Source organism: Saccostrea echinata, unplaced genomic scaffold (genome assembly GCF_033153115.1).
Source record: "Saccostrea echinata isolate AGI-Se365-2 ecotype Australia unplaced genomic scaffold, CSIRO_AGI_Sech_v1 ptg000029l, whole genome shotgun sequence".
NCBI lineage: Eukaryota > Metazoa > Mollusca > Bivalvia > Ostreida > Ostreidae > Saccostrea > Saccostrea echinata.
The window spans coordinates 35,493,138-35,518,450 of NW_026889778.1; the positions used below are offsets into that span (position 1 = coordinate 35,493,138).

Consider the following 25,313-nt stretch of genomic DNA (forward strand, 5'->3'; position numbering starts at 1 on the left):
CAAAATTGTATTTTGATTTGCTACAAAATAACTGGAAAATATGCTAGATGATTAATTTGGTACAAAATGTCACATTTTTTAAACACATTTTTTCTAAAAATTTGGGCCATCTCTCCATGATTTTCAAACGTTATTTGTATGCATTCTAATTCAAAGAAACAAACAATCATTTGTAAAAAAAAAAAAAAAAAATGGAGAGAAGACCAAGAGGCCATAACAAATGAACTTTTTTCCAAAAAAAAAATCCAATGTGTAAATGCGGTGCTTCATTGTCGTTTTAAAAGCCAAGTTATATGTGTAGCGATGATAGCTCAGTGATATGCGTTAACCGTCCAGTGCAATGGAATCAAAAAAAATGTGGTTCGATCCTCGCATGGAGCGTTAATATCTTTTTAATGCAAGCAATCAATTCTTTTGTCAGTTTAATTTTTTTGTACTGATTTATTTTAAAATGGATAAATTCTAGTTCTGTTGCATCGAGAGCGAAAACAATTCTTCCAACCTACTAACACTTTAATATACACATGTACATGCACTTGTACTTGCATTTAACTATACCCTTACCATCTTGTAGGTGTTCATTATCTATGTAAAGCATTACGATGTTAAAGTTTGATTATTAAGATAAGCTGACCTAAATATTACAATCTGACATGTTATTTAACTAAATATAACATTTTCCTATGTGCATAGTTTTGTAAGCTGTGATCAGCCAACCAAATCGTGGACATTTAAGCTATAAATGTTTCGTACACATGATTCCTGCAGATCACACGCCAAACACGCCCATCCTCTTTACGTACCTTGCCAATGGTCATTTGCAAAATGATTTTGTTAAAAACAATCTTATTGTACACAGATATACTCCGAAGTTGATATTAAAAAGATATTAATTTCTGATTGACAATATCTATGTAGCTCTTCCAACAATCTGTCGGAATTCCATTGGTAACAACTGCATCCAGAGATTAGCAGACATGAGAAGAAGTAATCACTTGCGTTGGCCTTCAACTCGACATTTAGATATATCGACGACTTATTGTCAATTACCAATAGTTACTTCCATTCAAATGTCGACTCGATATATCCCAGTGAACTTGAAATGGAGGATACCACAGTGTCTGACACATCTGTTTCATATTTGAATATTTTACTGGAGAGGGGCGTTAATGGTAACCTGACAGCAGGACATTTTGGTAGGCGTGCTGGCTTCGGCTTTTCTGTCGTCGACTTCCCTTGTTTGTGTGGCGATACTGGACCCTTATCACCTGGAAGTGGAATTTATGTCTCCTAGCTGATTCGATATGCAAACGAACATTTTCTGAAATGAAACAATCAATTGACAGACAAGTTAATGAAACAGGGATGTCGCAGTCTCAATCGAGGTCGGCATTTCGCAAGTTCTGTGGTCGATATAAAGACCTTGTCAGCAAATACAATCTACATTTAGTAAAATGCTGACTGAAGGTTTTCATATTAACTGTTAGGCTATCATTTACACTGAATTATCTAAGGATTTTTCCGTTTACCCCATCATGACAAGGAGTACAGGGCGGGTGTGGCCGGTCGACAGGGGATGCTTACTCCTCCATGTCACCTGATCCCACCTCTGATGTTTTAGAGGTCCGTGTTTTCTCTGCTCCCGATTTGTATTGTTTTAGTTGACATTTTAGCTTGACTACTGTTCTGTTCGTCATTTCCATATTTCAATGGTATTTAACTTTTTGTTTTAAAAAAAAGCTTCAGCTTAAATGTATATTTAAGGATTTGTAAAAATAACTACTTGTAGAGTATAGCAGGTAAAGCATGTGTCGCCTGCTATAGCATTATTAATTATATAAATCAATCTAAGAGTGGACAGCTTTTTATTTGCATACCAGTACCAGTATTACAGTTCATGCATTTGCCTGCAAAAAAGTCCACGGATAGTAAGCTTTTATCAATCAAATAGAAATATGATTCCTCGAACCTTAAATCTAAAATGAATAATGAAATTGAAAATATTTAATATAATTACTAATTATTTTTTCCTATAAGTTTAATAAAACATTACCTCAAATTAGTAGCTGGAAAGATCAATCTTTCTTTACTGCAATGTCAGTGTAAAACTACGATGCATTTCGGTATACTGATCCCAGTGTATTTTCATATTGTTTTACATTTCAGTTTGTGTGGTAGCTGTATATCATAGAATTTAAAAGTACGTGCGAAGTGTCATGAGGTCATAAAATTGTAATATATATTCTACTTTTCGAAGCCCTGTCTCTCAATATTCATAAAACATGTTGAATAAAGCGTTCGTAGTATTTTTGAGAGGTGTGTCAAAGATCAAGTGGACTGTAACGCTGCAGATATTTTTTTTTTTTTCAAAATGTCTTATGACAAACAGTGCTTATGCTTAATAACACAGACTTACCTCTTAAATGTCAAAAAATGAATTGGTGTATATTGGCATTATGAACTATTTTGAAAAGTTAGTCAAAGGTCGAATTCAAAGTTCACCAGGTCGGTAGCCGTAGTTTTCTCCATAAGCTATTGCATCCCTACTAATGTGTTCGGAGTTTTGCAAACTATAATACCCGAGGAGTTCGCAGTAGCTCTGGTAAGATTTAGCGAGACTACAGAGAGATAAGGTAAATTATTCACGGAAATGTGTCTAGGAAATGACTAGCACGTGGAGAAATGGTAAACAGAAAAGTTATGTTGCCTTCCAGTTTTCACCACTACAATATCAGTAGAAATGTACATGTACTTCAATCTCTCGTGAATTCATTCAATCTTCATTAAGTATTCTTTATGACATTGATTCGTTTCTGCTGTTATGTATTAATTTTTTGGGAGGGGACACACTCGCATGAGAACTGGGACTATATTTTGGCGTAAGATTAGCAAATGAGGTACCAACATGACTTAAACCGACAAATTAGCTGAATGCGTTGAATTGCATTATTGTTTACTACTGGAATTTTACGCTAGAAAATTCCAAATCTACAGGCGATCGGAAAGGCACAATGAACATTTTTTCCATGCAATATGTCCATTTTTATTCTATTTTTACCATGCTTACAATTACAAACCATTCAATGATTTGGTAAATAAGCGTGGAATTCTAGGGTTCTCAAAGCCATACTGTTAAGTGATTTGCACCTGTTTTCCTTTGTTGTACTATCGGTGAATACAATTGTCAAGTGGATTCCCTGACCAAAGGAATATGTGATCACGGGTATTGATATGTAAAAAAAAAACAACCAAAAAAAAAAAAAAAAAAAAAAAAAAAAAGTTTGTTGTCTATTTACTTGTCTTAGAGATGCTGATCGTTCTCCTTATCCTTGAAGCGCTGGTGTTCTGAACGTGGCACAAACTACATTTTATTATGTGTATTTTTAGTAAAGTAACAACAAATTACAAACGACTTGACATCTTTCTTACTTTCTGATCTTTGTATTTTTTTTTCATAAAAAACAATATTTTTTTTTTCATTTGGTTTTTGCAGTCCATTTAATCGATCGTAGATTGACCTGATCCCGTGTTTAAAGTAAAATGTAAACATGTGGTTGTCCAGTAAACGTTGCTTTTCATTCAACGATCGGTCAATTGTTCATGGTAAAATCCGATGTGCGCATTAATAAATATAGCCATATAAGGTAAACAAAGGTTTGTCACTGTAGAAGATATTACACATTTTTTCTACCAGCATATTGCGCGATTTTGGAAAAATTGTCCCTACTGAGCTCTAATTTTCGCCGTAAATTTTCACAAAATCGAAGATGAAGTAGATTGTGATTTTTAACTCCCCCTCCCCCTTTCCTTTCTAAAATCTTGAAAATCTTTCAGAAAGGTCTGGAAACACGTTTTCCATAGGACATATTTTTAAAAGAAGCTGACCATAGCAATTTTCTGTTTGCTGCCAAGTTTATTTATAAAACCGGTTCTACCCTATAACCTTTGAATGGGCCAACCTACACCACGTGTCTTGAATTTAAATCACAATAACATTGGTAGAGGTGTATTGTGACAAGCAATACATGAACAAAATATCAAATACATACCTCTTAAATTTCTTGAGATATAACGTATCACAAACGGACAGACGGTCGCAAAGACAATCGTGCGGACAGACAGACAGACGCCGGGTAAAATGATACGTAAGTGTCGCTCTGCAGGCGACACAATAAAATTTTCAAGCAATCGTCATTGTAGTACCTGACTCGTGCTGATTTTATATTACAAGTATATAACAAAATTGATTTTATACATGTACATGTATTTCAACAAAATGAGAGCAAATAAGATATAGGCAAATCCTATCTGAAGGTAAACTTCTTTCATACTGGAAAATTTCAAAATCTGAAATTCATATAATACTAAAGTCTACAAAAGTACTTCTAACCAACATGCTTCTTGCATGTCTCAAATGTTTGACCTCGTTAAAAGAGCAGCTTTCCAGCGATTTGTATCACAAGTAGTCCCATTTCCCCGAAAATATTCTTTTAGTAGCGCTAAAAGTTAATTATGCAATAATACAAATAAATAAAGTGTAATTTTGTAAGTAGATAAGTAGCTCGTGGTTTGAACTTGCAGATAATTATCAGGGGCTGGATTTGTGACGTCATTGTCATAATAATGAGGAAATATGCAATCAGCATAAAAAGTCCCCAAAACATTCCTCTTCTAACATCTTAGAAGTCAGAGGCATCATCAAGATCATGGTAATTGCTTTGTTTTCACGTTATTATGTTCAGTTTGATAATAATAAGCCGATTTGAAAATATATGTAACTTTAATTCTAAATCATATTGTACTACAATTTTGATAATATAGACTGTTTATGTTGCCGCTTTTAACACCAGTTAGATAAAATTTTGTGTTCATCTTTTTCGAAAATATACTAATAAGACTTCATGAGTAACTTTTTTGTCAGTCATTTTAATGCTTCATTTTTAATTTTCTTTTCATCGCATATATTTGGTGTTAAATAGTTTTTGTTTTCTTAACAAATTTGTACTTTCACATTTTAAATTAGGAAAAGTTCCGTTACTTCTCTGTTCTTCTCCTGATTTGTCTTCTAATAATTGACCATACGGAGTCAAGGGTTCGGAGGCGTTTGGGCCGAAACCGCCGAAACGCCAGAAATGATGGAAATGGAGGAAACCGCCGAATCGCCAGTAATGTAAGAAACAGACGGGTCCCGGCTAATTTCAGAAGAGCAGCAAGTGTTTTAGAAAATTCTTTCACAGCACTTGATTTCGCAACAACAATTATTGATTTAGTTGGAACAGCAGAAGAGTTTTCGAAGCGATCAGCAGAGAACGTATGTTCGACATTTTTCATAACATTAACCATAATAATATCCACATAATTTAAACACTTTTTAAAGTTGGCCAGCTATTTATTTGCTACTAGCATTATAGCAAAGGATAAACATACATAAATAGTAATTAAAGACTGATAGATTAGCATTTATCATATAAAATCTGACAATCAAATAAAAATGTGATTCCCAACTCTAAGTAAATGATGAAATTGAAATTACAGATTAATTTTTTTTAATTATTTTATAAATACGTGTTAAACCCAAATATCCTCCAAAAAAGACTTCACTTTCAGTCTTTCTTTTTTTGGACGCATCCTTGGGTAGTGTATTTTCAAGTTTGTTCAAATCATGTGCCCCCTGGGATAGAGTGGGGCAATATGGCCACTATAGGCAAACAAAGTTTTACATGGGAAAATACAGGAAAAACTTTTTATATCTACTTCTCAAGAACAGGAGAGCCTTGATCAGTCATATTTAAATAGAAAAAATCCTCAGGTAGTGTAGATGCAAGTTGTTCAAATCATGACCCCTGGGGGTAGGGTGTAGGGTGGGTCCACAATGGGCAATCGAAGTTTTACATAGTAACACATATGAAAAATCTTTAAAAATCTTTTTCCAGAAACAGCAAAGTCATGGTTAGTCATCACATGGAAGCATTCTCAGGTAGCGTAGATTCTAGTTTGTTCAAATCAAGACCCTCAGGGGTAGGTTGAAGGGTTGGTCCACAATGGGCAATAGGAATACATACGAAAAATCTATAAAAATCTTTTCAATAACAGGAAAGCCTTGAATAGGCATATTTATATGGAAGCATCCTCAGATGGTGTAGATTCAGGGTTTTTTTTTTTAAATCATGTCCCCCAGGGGTAGGATGGGTCTAAAATCGGCAAAGTTTTACATATGAATGTATGGGAAGAAGAATCTGGTGCAGCTTGAAGAACAAGAAGGACCATATTTACTCAGGTGAGCGTTGTGGCCCATGGGTTTCTTGTTTAAATATTGCAGAAAGCTTTCGATCCCACTTGACCACTTATTTAAGGGGCCAGCCCCCTTTTTGATATTACATGATAGATCTTGTAATTTTGCACAACTTCTGTTCTATACGTTTTCACAAATTACTTACAGGTAAAGGAATATTGATGAAAAAAAATGTTGAAAATTTTGAAATTTTCGATATACCTTTTTTTTTCATTGAGACGGAGGAACCTTAATAATAAAAGTGAAAAAGAAACCTAAGAGTAATTAGAAAAATTTTCCATAGAAGAGAGAAAATCTTAGAAATAAAATATAATTGATTGATTGATTGATTGATTGTATGTAGTTTTACGTCCCATTCGAGAATTTTTCACTCATATACACTAGACAAAATTGCTAACGCACCACCTAAATAAATTAACATTTTTCTTTTCAAAACTTGTTTATGATGTTTTTAATATATAATTTAGTTTCTTTGATAAAAAATGAGACATTTAAATGTTTTAACTGATATATAACAGCAATGTTTACTGAAGCGTAACCACTTCATAGAAAAAATTAAAATCATATTCATACTTTTTTGGTGGAAAAAATTTCTTATTTTTTCTTTGTGGTTGTGTTCTTTATGTTTGCACTAATTAAAAGCTCAGAAAAAAAAGTTACACCGTATGCAGCGTTTGACTCTAGAAGAGACCGCTAAGGCAGCCAGTATGGTATCTACAGGGGGTTCCTTTGAAGAAATTTGTGAACAATTAAAACAATTCAAAGATTATGCATTTCTCTGGTGAAAAATTGTTGAAAATGAATTAACGATCATAAAAATGTTTACAATAGATATCAACGGCATTAAGTAAGCACCACACAATAACTTCAAGATTGTTCCACAAAACGGGGGCAACCGGAAGTTGGGTGGATTTGGTAGGGACACCAAGGCACTGGGTGACTATTAAGCAGTATGGTAGTCAATCAGGGTATATCATTTGATTTTTAAGTAGGAGACTGCTCCCGTCGCAACCTCACGGACCACCTTCGGTAATCACCAACTTCATATCTTGGCAAAAACGGTGCGCAGTGCACGTCGGGACATTGGATTTCGGACAAAAAGGTCCTTTAAAAGTCTTGACATGACACCAAGACATTTGTCAATCCAACTGTTTTGGAAAAGATGGCATATTTTATATACTAGTACCAATCAGAAAAATGACCAATTAACAAATAAGAATAATAAGTGGTGCGTTAGCAATTTTGTCTAGTGTAGAGACGTCACCATATACCGGTGAAGGGCTTCAAATTTTGACCTTTACTCGGCACTCAGGGCCATTGAGTAGTGAGGGATCTTTATCGTCCCAACGCCTGCCGAGACACGGGGCCTCGGTTTTTAAGGTCTCATGAAGGACCCGCAACTTTCACTTCAAAGTGCCGAGCGCTTGGCGAAGGAATAGTTGCTACCCATTTCTATCGACTTAGGTCAGTCGCGGCCGAGATTCGAACTCACGACCTCCCGATCACGGAGCGAGCGCTCTACCGACTAAGCTACCGTGAACGCTAATATAAAGATTACGAGTAGTGATCATTCTTAAAAGTTCATTTAAAAAATACAAATTATAGGAACCAACACGGACTTCTGAAAACATAATGGGGATCTAGATGCAATGGAGGAGTAAACATACCATCAACAAAGTTATTTAGTGAACATGGTGTGTGCAATTGCCCTACTGACATATTTCAATGATGCGCATTGCAGCGGAGCTATTCATAAAGGTTAATGATAATTCCCTGTTCACTGAATAACGTTGTTTATTTCTTAAATAAACATTTTAATGAAATACACACTTCTTAAAGGGGGAGTTTCGATAAGGCCGTTTTTCGGCCCCTCAAGAAATATGATGAAATTTTGATATTTTGTAGCAAACTCCTTACCTTCCTAAAAATATGAAAATAATTTATGTTCCGCATTTTCCGGTCACGTGATAATTGAAAATTTAAGCATACCCCTTCCGTATATTTTTGGAGTAGACATTTTTAAAGGGGGAAAATGGATTTTTTTTTAACCGTCAGAATCGTAAATGAAATAGGATAAATATGAATAAAGACATAAATTAACCAATTTCGACATTTTTTTTTTCAAAAGATGGTATTTATTTAATATGCGAATGTTCTTTTAATGTGCGATATTTTCTGGTGTGTTAAATGTTACTTTTCTTTACATGACGACGAAAACGTAAGTAAACGAAAGTTAAACAATCATAATTAATCGACAGTTTATACATCAACTTTATAATCAATATATAAGATTTTCCCATACGAAAAATGTAAATGAATAAATATGCAGACATGAGATAGGTAAACGTCAAAACGTTTATATAATACAGGTATTTGCAATATATTCTCATCAATGAGGTTATACAACTACTTAATATCATCAAATTTAATGTAAAAAATGTTTTGAAATTAAAAGAAAGATTGGTGCGATTAAAAAAATAAATGCAACTTTATATATATATACATACATATTGCTACAGAAGTCGGTAGGTGCAAGGTAAGAAAAATATTTTATGTGGTGGCCGCCACATAATTATTTGGCGGCCGCTAGGAAAATATATCTAGTGGCTGCCATATAGTTTTCCTGCAGCCGCCATATATAATTTTCTGGCGGCCGCCACATAAATAACTAGAAGCCGCCAAATAAGATTCTTGCGGTGTAGACATGTAATCTAATAAAACATAAATTGTAAGGGAAAAATAACCATATGAAAAGTGAACTTTTGCATATAGTGTAGATTTGATCTTTGCTAATAAGGCATGAAACTCCCAGATTTGACTACAAACTGAACTGGTAGATGTTGTTATACCCAACACACTACAATTTTATCTGGAGTTCGCAAGGTATTTCAATGGCAGGCACTAGAAACTTATCTGGCGGCCGCAAGATAATAAATTTTTTTACTAGTACCTTCCAGCTTCCGTATATTGCAATGTATTTGATAATATCAACAATATTAATTACAGTCAAAGTATTTTATCATGATACAAAATTATGTGAATAGCCAAATGATGGAAAAACCTAAAATACATTGAGTGTTTCCTTTTCATTATGTGAGTTAGAAGTATCTGCGTTATGTTTTCAACATAACTGAGAGAATCCCAGTCAGGACTTATTTCCTCTCGCTTCCCAACTCTCCATAGATACTTAAGTTGCTTCACCTAGTCTAGTTACTTCTCATGTAGAGAGTGTTTGAATTCATTATATATGATTTGCTGGACCAGAGCCGTAGTTCGAAATACATGTGTAAACACCAAAGATATGTGTTTAGTCTTCTTAATCCTGCAGAAATATGCGCTTCAACATCCAGGCTTAAAAAAATCCACGTTCCCTACAGTATATCAACCACACGGAAATATATGGGCGCTTCTCTAGCATGTTGGAGCGTGGATTACTGTTTACAAGAAAATCTAAGATAAATAACTTCAAGGAATGGATTTGCTCCAAAACATTTTTTTTTTGTTCATCTAGTCGGAAAATATAAGGATGATCCAGCATCTGAACCATGTCTGGTAGTGTGCAATCCTAGATGCATCATCAGTGCAAGTTTGGTCACGATAGGGCTTATAGTTACATAAAAATGAGACCCGCTTCAAATCTTTAACCTGCTCACTCATTAAGAAAATGTAGGTCAGATCCAGCATCTGAAGCAAGTCTGGTAGTGTACATCCCAAGATGCATCATGATCGCAGCAAGTCTTGTCAACAAGTGCTCTTCTCCAAAAACTTGAACCTTCTTAAATAAAACATTTACCTGGACATTCTTTAGCTGAAAATGTATATATATTACAATAAAATATGTTCAATTCAATCTGAAACCTGACTGGTGACAAGGAAACACACTAGATCAGGTGACTCTGATTAATATAGGGCATAGATATATTTGAAAAAAAATCTGCTTTAAAATGTTACCCGGAACACTGATGCTGACGGTATAACAAAAGCTCCCCCAACTTCGTGGAGGTGAGCTAAAAATGTGACGTTAACCTTATACGCTAGCGACGAAAAAGTATTGAAATGAAGAAAGGATACGATAATGTTTTATATTGTTAATATTTTCGAGAATCTTCTTTAATTAATAAAAAATATGCCACGTTTGGCTAAGTATTTTAACACAGATTCAGATAAACCCTGAGCTTCTTATTTTAGATATGCACATTTTATGCTTTTTTCAATTTTTGGATATGAAGTGCACACGCGACACTCATCATATTTCAAGATTTTAGTGTGCAGAGTATATCTAATTACTGAGCAAATTTAGGTGAGTGTCCTTTATACACTTCATATTTTAAACATCGCTTTATAAATGCCACCCTCTTATATTTTCCATAAGCCTCTGAGGTTGCATTTAAGTATTTGTCAACTACGTTGTGAACTCATCTCATATTAACTTTTGAAATATAAATAACAAAAGTTAACATATTTATCTTGAATTCTAAACTAATTTTGAAAAAAATAAACTGAGATTTATTTTCATGAAAAAAAGTGGCCTTATGGAAACTCCCCCAAATTTGTTGATTTAAATTTTACTGTAGAAAATTAAAAAAAAAAAAAAAAGTGGATCCTTATTCCCATGGAATTCAATTTCCCAAGTATCGTTATTTTGAGCAGGGCATAAAAATACAAGAGGCCAATGGGCCACAACGCTCGCCTGAATCACTATGGCCATTTTGTTCTTCATAAGAATTTTTCCATACACATTTATATTCCATGTATATCACGTAAAATTTAGATCACATATTGTGGACCAGCCCTACACCCAGAGGTCATGATTTGAACAAATTTGAATCTACACTACCTGAGGATGTTTCCATATAAAAAGACTAACCATGGCTTTGCTAATCTTGGGAGGAGGATTATTAAAGATTGTTCTTTTGTGTATTTCTGAAAACTTTGAGCGCCCATTATGGCTCCACCTTCCCCTTTGTGGGTCATGATTTGAACAATCTTGAATCTATACTACCTGAGGATGCTTCCATATAAAAAAAAAAGGTTGTAATATGACAAATCAAATTTAACCTGCTGTTCTTGAGAAACAGATCTTTAAAGAATTTTCCATATATATTCCCATGTTAAACTTTGATCGCTCACAGTGGCTCCACCCTACCTCGGGGGTAATTATTTGAACATACATGAATGTACAGAATGTCAAAAAGAAGTTACATTAGTTTCCACTCTTCTGTCCCCTTGGTTTTTGAGTAAAAATATTTAAATAAACCAACTCAATTTTTACTATTTCTTTATTTTCTCCAATTGGAAGACGTTGGGGCCCTTCATTTGAATAAAACTTTAATCCCCTTCACCCAATGATATACTCTGTCAGGTACAGACAACGGACAAATTTCAATCAGAAAGGCCCACTTTAGCTTCGGCTCAGGTGAGCTAAAAAAAGGGGGGGATGTATATGCAAGGGATGTAATTATGTTTATCAATATTTTTTTTATAAAGGCAATTCCTGATATAGATATCTGTAAAGTAAACATGCTTGATCTGAATGATGACAATAATATTACCAAGGAGGAATTGGCCATTCTGATTCAAAGCACAGGGCGAGAGGAGTTGGGGGAACTATTTGAAAACCTAGACAAGAATAATGGTGAGAACATAAACAAGAAGTTTTCTTTATCTAATTAAATTGCATGCTACGTTTACTATTAAATAACCAAGCATCAATTACTATGTCATCCCTAAAATTTCATCCGCATTCTTTAATTTTTTTCCCCTTTTCTTTTCTTTTATTTATTTATTGTCGTTGTTGTCGAACAGATTACGAATAAACGTATGTCTAACATTTTAGCGAAATCATTTCTGTTTCAAAGGTTACAATTAACAAAATATTCTTTTATTATGTCACTTCGAACGTAGATAATGTTAATTATTCCTCGACAAATAGCTTTGTCCACACATTTTCTCTAGGAAAAAACGATAATCACTAACTCTAGTTGTGCAGTCAATATATTACATTTCATGGAAACAGACGAAAAGTGAAAATTCTGTAATTCCATTTTTCTCAGTAACTGCCCAACTAATCTTTATGAAGCTTTATAGGATTGTTATATGGAATTGGTTAGGCAAAGTTTGTCACTGTATCCATAAAAACGAATGATTACTCTTTTTTCGATTCCAAAATTGCAGCGTTGGGTTCAGTTCGGGATGACATATACTACTGGTTACAAAGGCATACTTTACAGCTTTTTCATTCTTCTTCCAGTATAGGAATCAATTGACAAAAAAAGCATCAATTCTGTACCTTATCTTCAATATCGGGTCAAATAAAGGGCCACATCCCTAGGAAACAAGGGGAACTAATTAAGAAGTAGTTAACAATTTATGGATTTTAATTTAGGAATATAAAGAACAGACAGTTAAAAATCTTCTGAAGAAGAACAGAACTGTAATAATTTATTTAATTTCATATCATACCAGCATCTCTATACTGCTTTTATTTACATCGTAAATTGTTTATTCATTGTCCTTCAGACAAAGATGGAGCCACCATTTAGGAACAAAATTACACATACTTCTGCAAAAAACAACTTTACAAGGTTACAAATAATGACCATATTCACATTTCAGGAAAGAAATTGAAATTTTTTTGTCACTGAATAAAACTTTAACGACTCTTTAATGATTTTCTCCCTCACAGATGACATCGTTACACAGGACGAGTACACGAACTTGTATGAAGATGCCTGCAAAGGGAATTTGAAAGGTAAGTTTATCTTGTTTGTGTCTACTGCTTATCTTTTGATGATTATAAAATTTATTTTATATTGAATGGCAAATAATTTCGAAGAGATTGATAACTTTTGTTTCATATAAAATGATACGCCTTTATTTTTTTTTTCAAATTTGGATCTGACACATCATAACAAATTAATGATTATATATGAATATTCCATTATTTTTTATGTCCTCCCCACATGAGAAAGGGGACATATTGCTTTGAACATGTCGGTAGGTTCAAAGTACCTTGAGAACCATTTGATTGACAGACATCAAACTAGGTACACTGGTTTCCTCTGAGTATACGTAGTAGATGGCCACTGCAGATTTTGGGTTCAAAGGTTAAGAGTCTAAGTACTCTAAAACATAGGAAGATATGTTGTCTATAAAATATTTGAGAATTTTTTTGCTTGACAGAATTCGATTTGGTACACAAGTCCTCTTTAAGGAGTAGATGACCCTTTTGTCTATGAGGCCACAAGGTGAAAGTTAGGGCTGAACATAGGAACATATTGACCAGTCAGTATCTTGCAAACCCTTTTCCTGACAGACATCCAATTTAGTACAGTAGTTTTCTTTAAGGAAAAGATGACCTCCTTTGTTTATGAGGTCCAGGGCAAAGAACTAGAATGAAAGAGAACAAAGGAAAATATTACCCACTCAATATTTTGAGAGTCTTTTGTTTGACAGACATCAAACTTAGTACACTTGTTCCCTTTAAGGGGTAGTTGATCACTAAAGATTTATAGGTCACAAGGTCGAAGGCCAAGGTAAAACTTCTCTAGACATAGGAAGGCATTGACCACTCAGTATTCTAAGAGCCCTTTGCTTGATAGACATCAAATTTGGTTCATTAGTTTCCCCTATAAAGTAGATGACCCCTGCTGATTTCGAGGTCACAAGGTAAATAAAAGATCAAAAGTCATACAATAGCCTCTACGATATAAGAAGTTACTATGAGCTCAAACAGTATCTTGAAAACAATTTGCATTATATACATCATGTTTTATACACTGATACCCTCTAAGAAGTAAATTACCCCTAATGATATTGAGGTCTGATAGAGATCAAACTTAGTGTTATGGTTGCCCCGACTAGTAGATGACCACTTGATTTCAATATCGTTATAGACTTTCTATATTGCCATGTAATTGCTAGCGCTCTCGAGCGCTAGCAACTACGTTAGTCTATATTTCTGGAATACGCATCCTCGACTTCACAGTCGGGCATTCTGGGAAAACTACTGTAGATAGACTGTGCGATAACAATTTCGTTTTGTCATACAAATATAGATATGATCAGAATTTACACTAGCCTTTCCTGTCTGATATGTGCGATATACATTTCTTACGTTAGAGACAGGCAATACCAGTCTAGATCCGGATTCTGATTTTTTTTTTATTTATTGTCTAACCTACACATAAAAGTACAAGAAAAACTTAGGTCATATAATGCCAAGATTCTAGACATCTAGCTTTCCTCACAGTTATACCACCTTCCTGCATAATTTCGGCAAGCTCGGAAAAAAATTTTCAGACTATGTCGGAAAGACATGTCAGTTTAGTTTTTATCATCTGAAAATACATATGATCTGAAGTTTCGGGTTTTGTTGTCTATCCTGCACGTAAATGAACAAAAAGTAACAGTTACTCGGGTCTTATAAAACGAAGACTGTTATTTCTAAAATTGTAATGAATACCTAGCTTTTCTAATCTACCTTCATTGATTTTCCGGCAAGTTCGGAAAACCGCCGCAACCTCGGATATGTTTACCGAGCTTGCCGGAAAGTTCCGAGAAGATGCGATTGCTAAAAAACAGTACCACAATGGGATATTTTAAACTAGGTGCTCGTTGGTTCTACTGACATTTTTTCACCTCCAAATTGAAATTACGGTAGAATACAGAACGCTTAAAGCACAGTCAGGAGTTATGCCATTGCCGACGTGAAGCCACTCTTAGATTCACCATTCTGAATTATGACCCACCCACCCACCCAGTGCTCCAATGTGCCTTCTTATTAATAATTAATCGATTCAGCAAATTTAACAAATGGTTCAGATATCTTCTGTATTTTATTATGCTACAGCGCTAGCTCACCAATCTTTTTAAAAGATAAGCTTGTGGGCATATAAATTTTTCAAAATTTTGTTGTTTTAGGAGCAGATAACCAACAAAAGGGCGAATCAAATGTCAAGGAAGACGATCAACCGGAGGACACAAATTAAAATTTTTTGGAGGATGATGAAAGTTTTAAATTTTTTTGCTTAAATGAAATATAATTCTTCAGAATAATTTATGAAATTACATCTTTCACAAAGCAATATTCATATAAATTGTTTCTTCACCTGCATGATTCTTTAGAGACATTGAAAATCATCATAGATTACAGTGCTTAACCAGTTTAACAATTTAACAATTTTTCTTAATTATCTTATTATATTTTCATTGTATTCTCTTCATTTTTATGGCGCCAGTGTCACTTCAATGACCGATTGCTATCTGTTGCTATCTGTTTTGGTCCTTCGTCGTCGTTAACTTTTGAACATTTTCAGCTTTTTGAGAATATTCTTCTTTACCCATGAACATCTAGCAGAAGATATGTTTACATAATTGTAATGAACACTTAGCCCTCTACCAAAATTTTAAATTTGAAGGTCATGGCCCCCTGGCATATGGTTCATGTCCAAGGACGGGGCTAAGTAACTCATTTATTGAAAAATACTTTACAACTTTGAAAATTTTCTTCTTGCATGCATTAGACAAACAGTTAGCATGATGACAATGAGTACTTAACCCTTTACCAAAATTATCAAATTAATGTGGGTCTAATTTGTATATATACTGTAATGAAATTTTTCTTCTTTATTTCTGGAATAATTCTTAAGAGACAATCTTCATTAACAAGATATAACAATACAGAGTCCTCACCATCTTTGGTCACATAATTCCAGACCCAGCTTCCCAGGTGACTGTCAAGGTCCATGGGCCTCTTCATATTAGCATGTAAACCGATATTAAAATGCTCTACATTAAAGATATTCTTTATTATTATTTATTTATTGTCTCAAGCAGAAGTTGATAAACTTACTTTTCTTACATATGTTTCACAAATGCAAAGTCAATTTTGTTGTGTTTAAAATGTAGTGTAAAGATGAGTTGAAAAGTATGTCTTATCTTAAATGAGTTGGAGATATATCTGTAAGATGTAACAGTATTTTCTATTGAATTCAAATAATTCATTGACTTGAAGAGACACTGACAAAACACTGTTCTTCAGTAAGATACTACGAATACAGTGTACTGAGTATACATCTATGCACAAATTTTCATCTGAAATCAGACTTTATGATCTACGATCAATTTCTAAATCGATTAAGGCTACTGACAAATAAGTTGATGGTACAAAGGAATGAACATCCTCGTTAAAAGTCAAAATGTGGAATCTATTTTCAGTACAATGTTCAAGTGTACGGGACTTCATATGATGCTTACTCCTCCATTTACTTGTTCTGCTCTTTCGTAATGTTTAATCGGATTTTTATTTAGCTTGATTGCTATGCGTTGCAATAGTCCAGTCTACACTTTGCTCAGTGTGTGTCCACTTTATTCTCATAAACAATTTGGTGTGCTTTGATAAATCCACTTTGCTTATTTTTTTTTTATTCAGTGTATGGGTAGCCCCATCCTTGGGCAATCAATATACAATTTTTTTGGCATTTCGAATTATTCCATCTTCCTGATCAGCATCCCCTGTCGACCGATCACATCCGCCGTTAATCATATGTGAAAGGGGATGCTTACTCTTCCTAGGCCCTGATCCCACCTCTGGAATTTCCAGGGGTCCGTGTTTTATGCCCTGCTTACAAATTTGTAGTGTTTATGGGTTTTTGAGATCGATCACTGTTCGTTATCTTCGCCTTTTTCATTGCAAAGATTTTTTCCAGTCAAACGTCAGAGTTACAAACCAGAAAACTACAAAGGCTACTAAGTGGTGTCTTTTGGGTTTTCCGCAAAGATGGCAGCCGAGGGACATAACTTTTGAAGAATGTGGATTCAACAATTGCCCTCACCTTTCATTCGATAGAAAAAAAATTACGCATGACAGACCCAGAGAAATATTCAGCTAGATGAAGATATGTGGGATTTATTAGATGAGATTAAAAAACCGAAGCCTGTTTTAAATAGTTTGCTCGGAAAACTTGTGTGGAAAATGAAAACATTATTTTGGTTGTTGTGGCTATTTAGGAGAATTTATTCATTAAGTTTAACGCATTCACCTCAGACTTGACTTACTTGCATTTTTATACACTATTTAAATATTTAAAAAAAAATAAAACTGTATTAATTTCAAACTGTTTGCAAATCAATTAGTCAATTTTTCCTATGTATGCCTATGTAAAACTTTGGTCGCCAATGACCCTCCCTACTCTGGGGGTCATGAATTGAAAAAAAAAATTGAATCAACACTGCCTTTGGGCTTTGAGACATTGTGTACCTATCCCTGGGGTCATGATTTGAACAAAATTCAGTCTAAGCTACCTGGGGATGCTTCCATATGAATATTACTGATCAGGACGTTGCTGTTCTTGATCGAGAAGATATTTCAATTAAAGACTTTTCCTATATTACCACTTTGATCGCCCACAATGCTCCCACCCTACCCCCGGGGGTCATGATTTAAACGTTAACAAATTTGAATCTACACTGTATCAAGAAGTTTTTAATTATGTTACATCATTTTTTGCCCAGTGGTTCTTGAAAAGACTGAAAATGACCACACCTAATTTTCACTGTATTTTATTTATCTCCCCTTGGAAAAGGGTGTGGCCAATCATAAATTCCTTTCACCTAAGGATACTCTGTGCCAAGTTTGGTTGAAATTGGTCCAGTGATGGGAAGATGAAAATGTGAAAAGTTTACAACGATGACAACGGACAAATTTTGATCAGAAAATCTCACTTTAGCCTTCGGCTCAGGTGAGGTAAAAAGGCATGATATGGATGGATGTCTTTAAAAATCTTTTCAAAAACCACTGGGTCAAAAAAGATGAAACAAATGTGAAAGCTTTCTGATTTAGTGTAGATTGAGGGTTGTTCAAATCATTGCCCACGTATAGGTAGGGTTTTGCCACGTGAGGCATCAAAATGTTACAAAAGAAATAAAGGAAAATTCTTTCAAAATCTTCTTCTTAAGAACAGCAAAGCCATGATTGGTCATATTAATATGCAAGCATCCTCAGGTAGTGCAGATTCAAATTTGTTCACATTATGCCCCTTTTGGGCAGGGTGGGAGCATAATAGGAGATCCTATCCTACATTGGGATATAAAATAACAGATGTTTAAAAATAGTCTTCTCAATAACAAGTAGACATTGATTAGTTATATTGATATTCAAGCATCTTCGCCTAATGTATATTTAGATTCGTTCAAGTCATGCAGGGGTAGGATGTGGTCTCAATAGGGGACCTACATTTATCATGGGAATATATAAGAGAAATCTTTGAAAATCTTCTGATTAACAACTAGACTGTGATCAGTATAATTTTAGCTTGCAAGCATCCTCAGGTACTGCAGATGGAAGTCTATTCAAATTATGGTCCCTGGGGGTAGACCTGGGTCACAGTAGAGAATCAAATTTTACATAGGCCTACACGAAAACCATCCTTAACTAGAAATATGTCCCTAGGACATGAATGCCCAGCCTAGGGGTCATTAGTACTGCATGAAAATGTGTGTAAGTGTATGAAGTTTGATGGAAATATCTTGAAAAGTTTCTTTAAAGCTGAGTTTTATGCCTAATAATTAACAAAAGGAAAGGTCAAAATCAAAATATGTTGATGAAGTTGAATAGTTCTCACAAATATGTACCAGTGTGTATAGTTTGATGATAATATCTTGAATAGTGTGTTTATACTGAGCTACACAAAAATTTAAGGAAAGTGAGATCAAGGTCAAAGGAAAGGTCAAAATCAAAATATGTTGATAAAGTTGAATAGTTTTCACCAATATATATCAGTATATAAAGTTTCATAAAAAATATTTTGAGAAGTTTCTTTTAAACTGTGCTAAACACAAATTTGAGAAAAGCAGGTCAAAGTCAAAAGATATGAATGAAGCTAGTAACTCTCACAAATAAGTATCAGTATACGAGGTTTGAATATCTTGCATAGTTTCTTTGAAACTGAGCTAAAAAGAATTTTAAGAAAAGTGAGGAAAAGGTCAAAGGAAAAGTCAAGGTCAAAGAAATTTAAAAGTTGATTTTTTTCAAACTGAGCTAAATACATTTTTTTGAAAAGTGAGTTCAGGTTAAAAGGAAAGGACTAGGTCACAAAATGTTGATGTAGTTGAATAGCACTCATCAATATTATCAGCATATATACTTTGATTAAAAAAATATCTTGAATACCGGTATTTTCTTTGAAACTGAGCTAAAAACAAATTTGAGAGAGGTGAGGTCAAGATGAAAAGAAAGGTGAAGGCTTAAATTGTTGATGAAGTTGAATAGCTCTCCCATCTATGTATCAACAAACACGGCTTCAAAAATGTTAATGCAGTTTATCACTCTCATGAATATATATCAGCACGTAAGCTTTGAAAAAAATATCTTGAACAGTTTCTTAAAAACTGAGATTAAACCATTTTTTAAATGAGCTAAAACTTTTTTTTTCTAAAATATTTTCAACATCAATGCTGAATTTTCAAAGTCTTTTCCATGACTTATATCAATGATGAAACTGAAAAGGAACATTTCGTTATAAATTAAGCGCCGACCTTTATGGCCTGGACTGATTTTAGTCTTCACACAAAGCTTGTCGATTTCTCTTCCGGTCAAGATAACATGTTGTATAATTTATTTGCTAAAATAAAGTACATGTACATGCATATGTATATCAAGAAGGACACTTTATACATGAACATTTTATTTCAGTATATAGAGAAAGGATCGAGGAACCTCTTCATAGACAACAACTATGACGCATGATATTGTCGACGCAGTTTGAGTCTGTTATCTCAAAATATTATTTTGACTTTTTAGCTCACCTGAGCCGAAGGCTCAAGTGAGCTTTTCTGATTGAAATTTTCCGTTGTCTGTCGTTGTCGTTGTCGTCGTTAACTTTCCACAACTTCATCTTCATCTTAAGAACCACTGGGCCAATTTCAACCAAACTTGGCACAGAGTATCCATGGGTGAAAGAGATTCAAGTTTGTTCAAATGAAGGTCATGCCCTCTTCAAAGGAGAGATAATTACAAAATAGTGAAAAATTAATTGCATCTTTCAAAAATCTTCTTTTCAAGAACCAATGGGCCAGAAAAGATGAAACTTATGTGGAATTATTGTCAGGTAGTGTAGATTCAAGTTTGTTCATATCATGACCCCCGGGGATAGGGTGGGGCAACAATGGGCGATCAAATTTTTACATAGGAATTAATTTATAGAAAAAATCTTTAAAAGTTTTCTTCTCAAGAACAGCAAAGTCTGATTGGTCATATTTATGTGAAAGCATCCTCAGGTGGTGTAGATTCAAGTTTGTTCAAATCATGACCCCCGAGGTAGGGTGGGGCCAAAATAAACTATCAAAGCTTTAAACAGGAATATATAGGAAAAATCTTTGAAAATCTATTTCTCATGAACAGCAAAGCCATGATTGGTCATATTTATATGGAAGCTTCCTCGGATAGTTTAGATTCAAATTTGTTCAAATTATGAGCCCCGGGAGTAAGGTGGGGCCACAATGAGAGTTCAAACTTGTAGAAAAAAAAACACAGTTAGTCAAAGAAATATGAAATCATCCTTATTTAGTGTAGATTTAATTTTGTTCAAATCATACTCCCCCCTTTTTAGGGGTACGTCTAGGCTACTTATCCATTTAAGCTTTTCAATACTGAACTGATTTTGGCTTTTTTCCTAGCCACGGTGCTCAGGTAAGCGATGTGGTCCATGGGACTCTTGTTCCTTTATTTTTCACTGTACGTAATGGTAATTTATGTACTATATTCTTCATTTTTTTCTTGATGTGTGTTTTTTTTTTACAACTTATTTTCGTGGATATAATAAAAACAAGCCATTATTGTAAAGAAATTGTATAAATGAGATCCAAGGGAATGCAGTTACTGATACATGTACACTGCATGTAGGCTATCATTTTGACTACAAAAGTAATTGTACGTAATTGTAAATATATTTCTCTCATATAATACATGTACATGTATTACATAAACTTTCCAGCGCAATAACCCAGTACTAGTAGTACAAACGGAATAAAAGCAATATCTGAAATTATGTATGTATGAATGCTGACAAAAAAAGACGTAATAACTTCACTTGCTGATACCCAGGATCTTTGTCACGTGATAATGCTATGTATCACAATAAAAGTGCTTTGGAGAAAAAAAAAATTCACTGTGTTATTTGCAACTTTAATGTATTCAAAATAAAGTTCACGTCTTCTTAAAAACTATTACAATTTATAAATTATTTTAGGCACTGTAATTCATATCCGGAAACTTAATACTTTATTGTTTTTATATCTTATGCACGCCCATTTCGGGGAGCAATTCATGTAACAAATTTTTATAAAATTATCAATTAATAAATAACTCATGAGAAATTAAACACAATTTCAAAAGTTATAGCAACCATTCAGACTTAGTATTCAGCAAATTTTTAATTTTTTTTATTCATAACTTTTATGTACGTTATCAATAAGGAATTATTCTATCGAAGCAATGAAAAAATTACGTCTCATTTCCCCATGTGCACATTCTAACATAATCACAAATAGTTTGACCGCTCCTGCGACTGATAATAATTCTTGTCCTCGAAGAAAGTATGTTATATTGAGGTTTACATGTAATTGACTGTGTTTAGTTACATGGAATTAACAATTTGCTTTCTCTTTAGTGGTTTATATATATATATACATATATATATATATATATATATATATATATATATATATATATATATATATATATATATATATATATATATATATATATATATATACATACACACACACACACACACACAGCGGTCTAGCGCGCTGTTCCTGTCCTGCTAGGAGACAGATTCCGTAGGTCGAGAGTTCAGTCCCGGGCTGGGGCGGAAGTGGGTATCCTTATAAAAAGTGAATTTCTTTGTGCTTTCTATATTAATATTTCTTCACTTAGGGCAGTTATTTAGTTTAAGAGTTGATGTAAAATGTGGTTTATAAATAAAAATTAAAATTTCATTACAACGTGTATTGGTAACGATCCTCTAATAAAACTAATGTCCAAATAACTGTATCTCACTTCCATTCTCAATGACCGTGTAGTGTAGGGCAGCGCCGCGAGAATTCCATCGGCATCGAAAGCAAGTTTTTTGACTTGCCTAGATAGCCGAGCGGTCTAGCGCGCTGTTCCTGTCCTGCTAGGAGACAGATTCCGTAGGTCGAGAGTTCAACCCCGGGCTGGGGCGGAAGTGGGTATCCTTATAAAAAGTGAATTTCTTTGTGCTTTGTATATTGATATTTCTTCACTTAGGGCAGCTATGTTAGTTTAAGAGTTGTTGTAAAATGTGCTTTATATATACATATATATACGAGGGTTGTCCGTAAAGTTCGTGGACAAGCTAAAATTTAAATAAAAGTTGCGTCATAGATATTTATTTTTAGCATATTTATAATCCTTTACTATATGTGAATTACAAAATGAAAAATTTTATTCAATTTTAAGTGTATAATTACAATTATGACTCCATTATTAGACTTGGGATGGTGACCCGGGGCACAACAAAGTTTTAATTAAAAAGTTATTTATCACTTTATACATTTCATTTTTATTTTGTAAAATTCCGCGGAAAGGATGGCTTTTACATTATAAGGTTGATAAAAGTTATACGTCAAACCTGTAACATTTGAAAGTTCAAAGTTTCGAAGTGGCAGAGAAATCGAGGTCAGAGTTTATTAAGACAGGATCGTCACTGTTCGAAAAAGGGACGTTTTCGGAAAAGGTGGAGCAGAGAGTAGTGATATAATTTTGTGTAGACATCGGAAAAACACCAACAGAGACCCATAAATTCCTTAAACAGTCGGGAAATCATGGTAAAGTAATCTATTCTTTAGTGTTTAAGTGGCACAGAAAATATTCGGACGGAAGAGACAGTTTACTAGATTACATGCGTGAAGGAAGACCATCTTTCCGAGATTGTAGTGCTGTAAAAAATGAAAGTTCGTAACGTGACTTTGCCGTGTTTCCGTACATACAGTCGTTTTACGCGGACAGAGGTTTGATGATTTGCAGGATCTGAGACAGGAAGTGTTGAATATTATTTCACGTATGAAACCAGAACAGTTTGTGCACATTTTTGATAACTGGTTGAAGCGACATAAGAAATGTGTTGAGTTAAACGGTGACTACGTTAAGAAAAGTTAAATGTATTTAGCTTTTCACGTCGAGTAACGCCAAGGATTTTTGTTTTAGTGCTCCGGGTATGAGTGTGTATCTTTTTTGTATCTGATAAAATATAACTATTTGCGCTTTGTTTGTAATTAAAACTTGCATATTAATAAACTGAAACATGAATTTCATGAAAATAATAATTTCATGTATTTTATCAATGTTTGTCAGTAATTATAAATGTTGTCCACGAACTTTACGGACAACCCTCGTATATATATATATATATATATATATATATATATATATATATATATATATATATATATATATATATATATATATATATATATATATCAAGAATGAACATTGAAGATAGATTATAGAAGGACATACACATTCTCCTATTAAAAAATTGAAATATTCTTCGAAAAGAATTTGAATTTAAAACTATAAAAGTGTGACACCAAATGGATTCGAAACACGACTCTAAAAAAAAGTACCCGCGGCGTTGATAGTCAGCTATTATACCTTTTGAGCTATTCTGGCTATGAAAATAGATGGTATTTAAATATTAACCAGGTTTTCAAAAACAGTTTTCCTTTCTTTCTTTTTTATATAGGTTTTTTGTGAATTGTTACCCTAGGGCAGAGAAAAAAATCCTATCTTAAATTATTCCTTAGAACACAAGGTATCAAAATATCATAAATTTTATTTAGGGGCAGACCTGTCCTGAAGGACTTCTAGGCCAAAATTCATGCAAAAGCCGATGCTTTAACAGAGAAAAAGCTGTTTTTAGACAACTTTGGAGGTAAATGTTGAAGTTGCAAATAATAAATTAAGGTTCATTTTGCAAATTTGAAAAATTTAGACATACACATAACTAATGAACATTGATTTTTGAATGTGACTTTTCCGGGAAATTGTTCTCTCCCAATAGGTCAATTCTTTTGAAATTCTGAATGCATAACAAACGTGTTGTGTTAAATAAATAAGAAAACTGTTCGGTATATGAAATGCTCCTGTACATATTCAAGAGTTTTATACAAAAGTAGTTCCAATTAATTAAGGTATTCGATAAACATGTAAAAGAAGTATAATTGTCATCAAATTAGTGAATACGCGAGGCTTCAAGTTGATAAAGGTACATTAAATGAATGTCAGAGTGTGAGACTTTCGTGGTTGAGATGAATTTACTGCTGTACTTACATTTATGTGTCGTATATTTACCGTTAGTTTCAGATCAGAGTCCAAAGACAATCACTTATTGTACTTTTAAAACAAAAGGAGGATTTCCTGACGTTACAAAGTTTAATAGCTTTTTAATTCGAGGCGCAAGAAACATTCCAAGGTCAACAATTTCATTAAAGTACATACAAGTACGTATAAATGAATTTAATCAACCACAGCGCTAACAACACCATCTAATTAATTTTTTTGTCAATATTTCTTGCATTAGCAGTTAATTGTAATTCTGACGAATTGTACTTTTATCTAAACCTAAGAATAAGAACTAGTAACTTTTGTTATATATGAAGCTTGATACGCACATGTATAGAAAAAAAGAGAAGGGGAATACTTTAATACAAAGGGAGAAAAGAGGAGTCTTGTTATTTTTTATCCACGCTGTACGCGTATTGAAAGGTATAAAAGTAAAATATAACGGATATTTCGTTAATTATGATGAACTAATATAGTCTGCAATATAGAGTGAAAGAAAATATGATGAAAGACGTTCAAACAACATTATATTTGATCAAACTCAAAAGCATACATTTTAAATTAAATTAAATAGAATGACTATGACATTTGATACATCCGACAATTGTTTTTTTTTTTTTTTTTTTTTTTTTTTTTTTTTTTTTTTTTTGTCAA

At 33.6% G+C, this 25,313-nt stretch overlaps 1 protein-coding gene across 1 annotated transcript; it reads left to right on the plus strand.

Moving 5' to 3' along the window:
- Window positions 1-1,102: 1,102 nt before the first annotated feature.
- On the plus strand, window positions 1,103-15,446 carry LOC133195239 (uncharacterized). Its single transcript, XM_061331096.1, has 6 exons — window positions 1,103-1,196; window positions 2,167-2,174; window positions 5,024-5,311; window positions 11,780-11,927; window positions 12,978-13,043; window positions 15,215-15,446. Exons 1-6 carry the CDS (start codon window positions 1,103-1,105, stop codon window positions 15,280-15,282), a joined length of 672 nt encoding a protein of 223 aa, XP_061187080.1. The 3' UTR covers window positions 15,283-15,446.
- The last annotated feature ends 9,867 nt before the right edge of the window (window positions 15,447-25,313 follow it).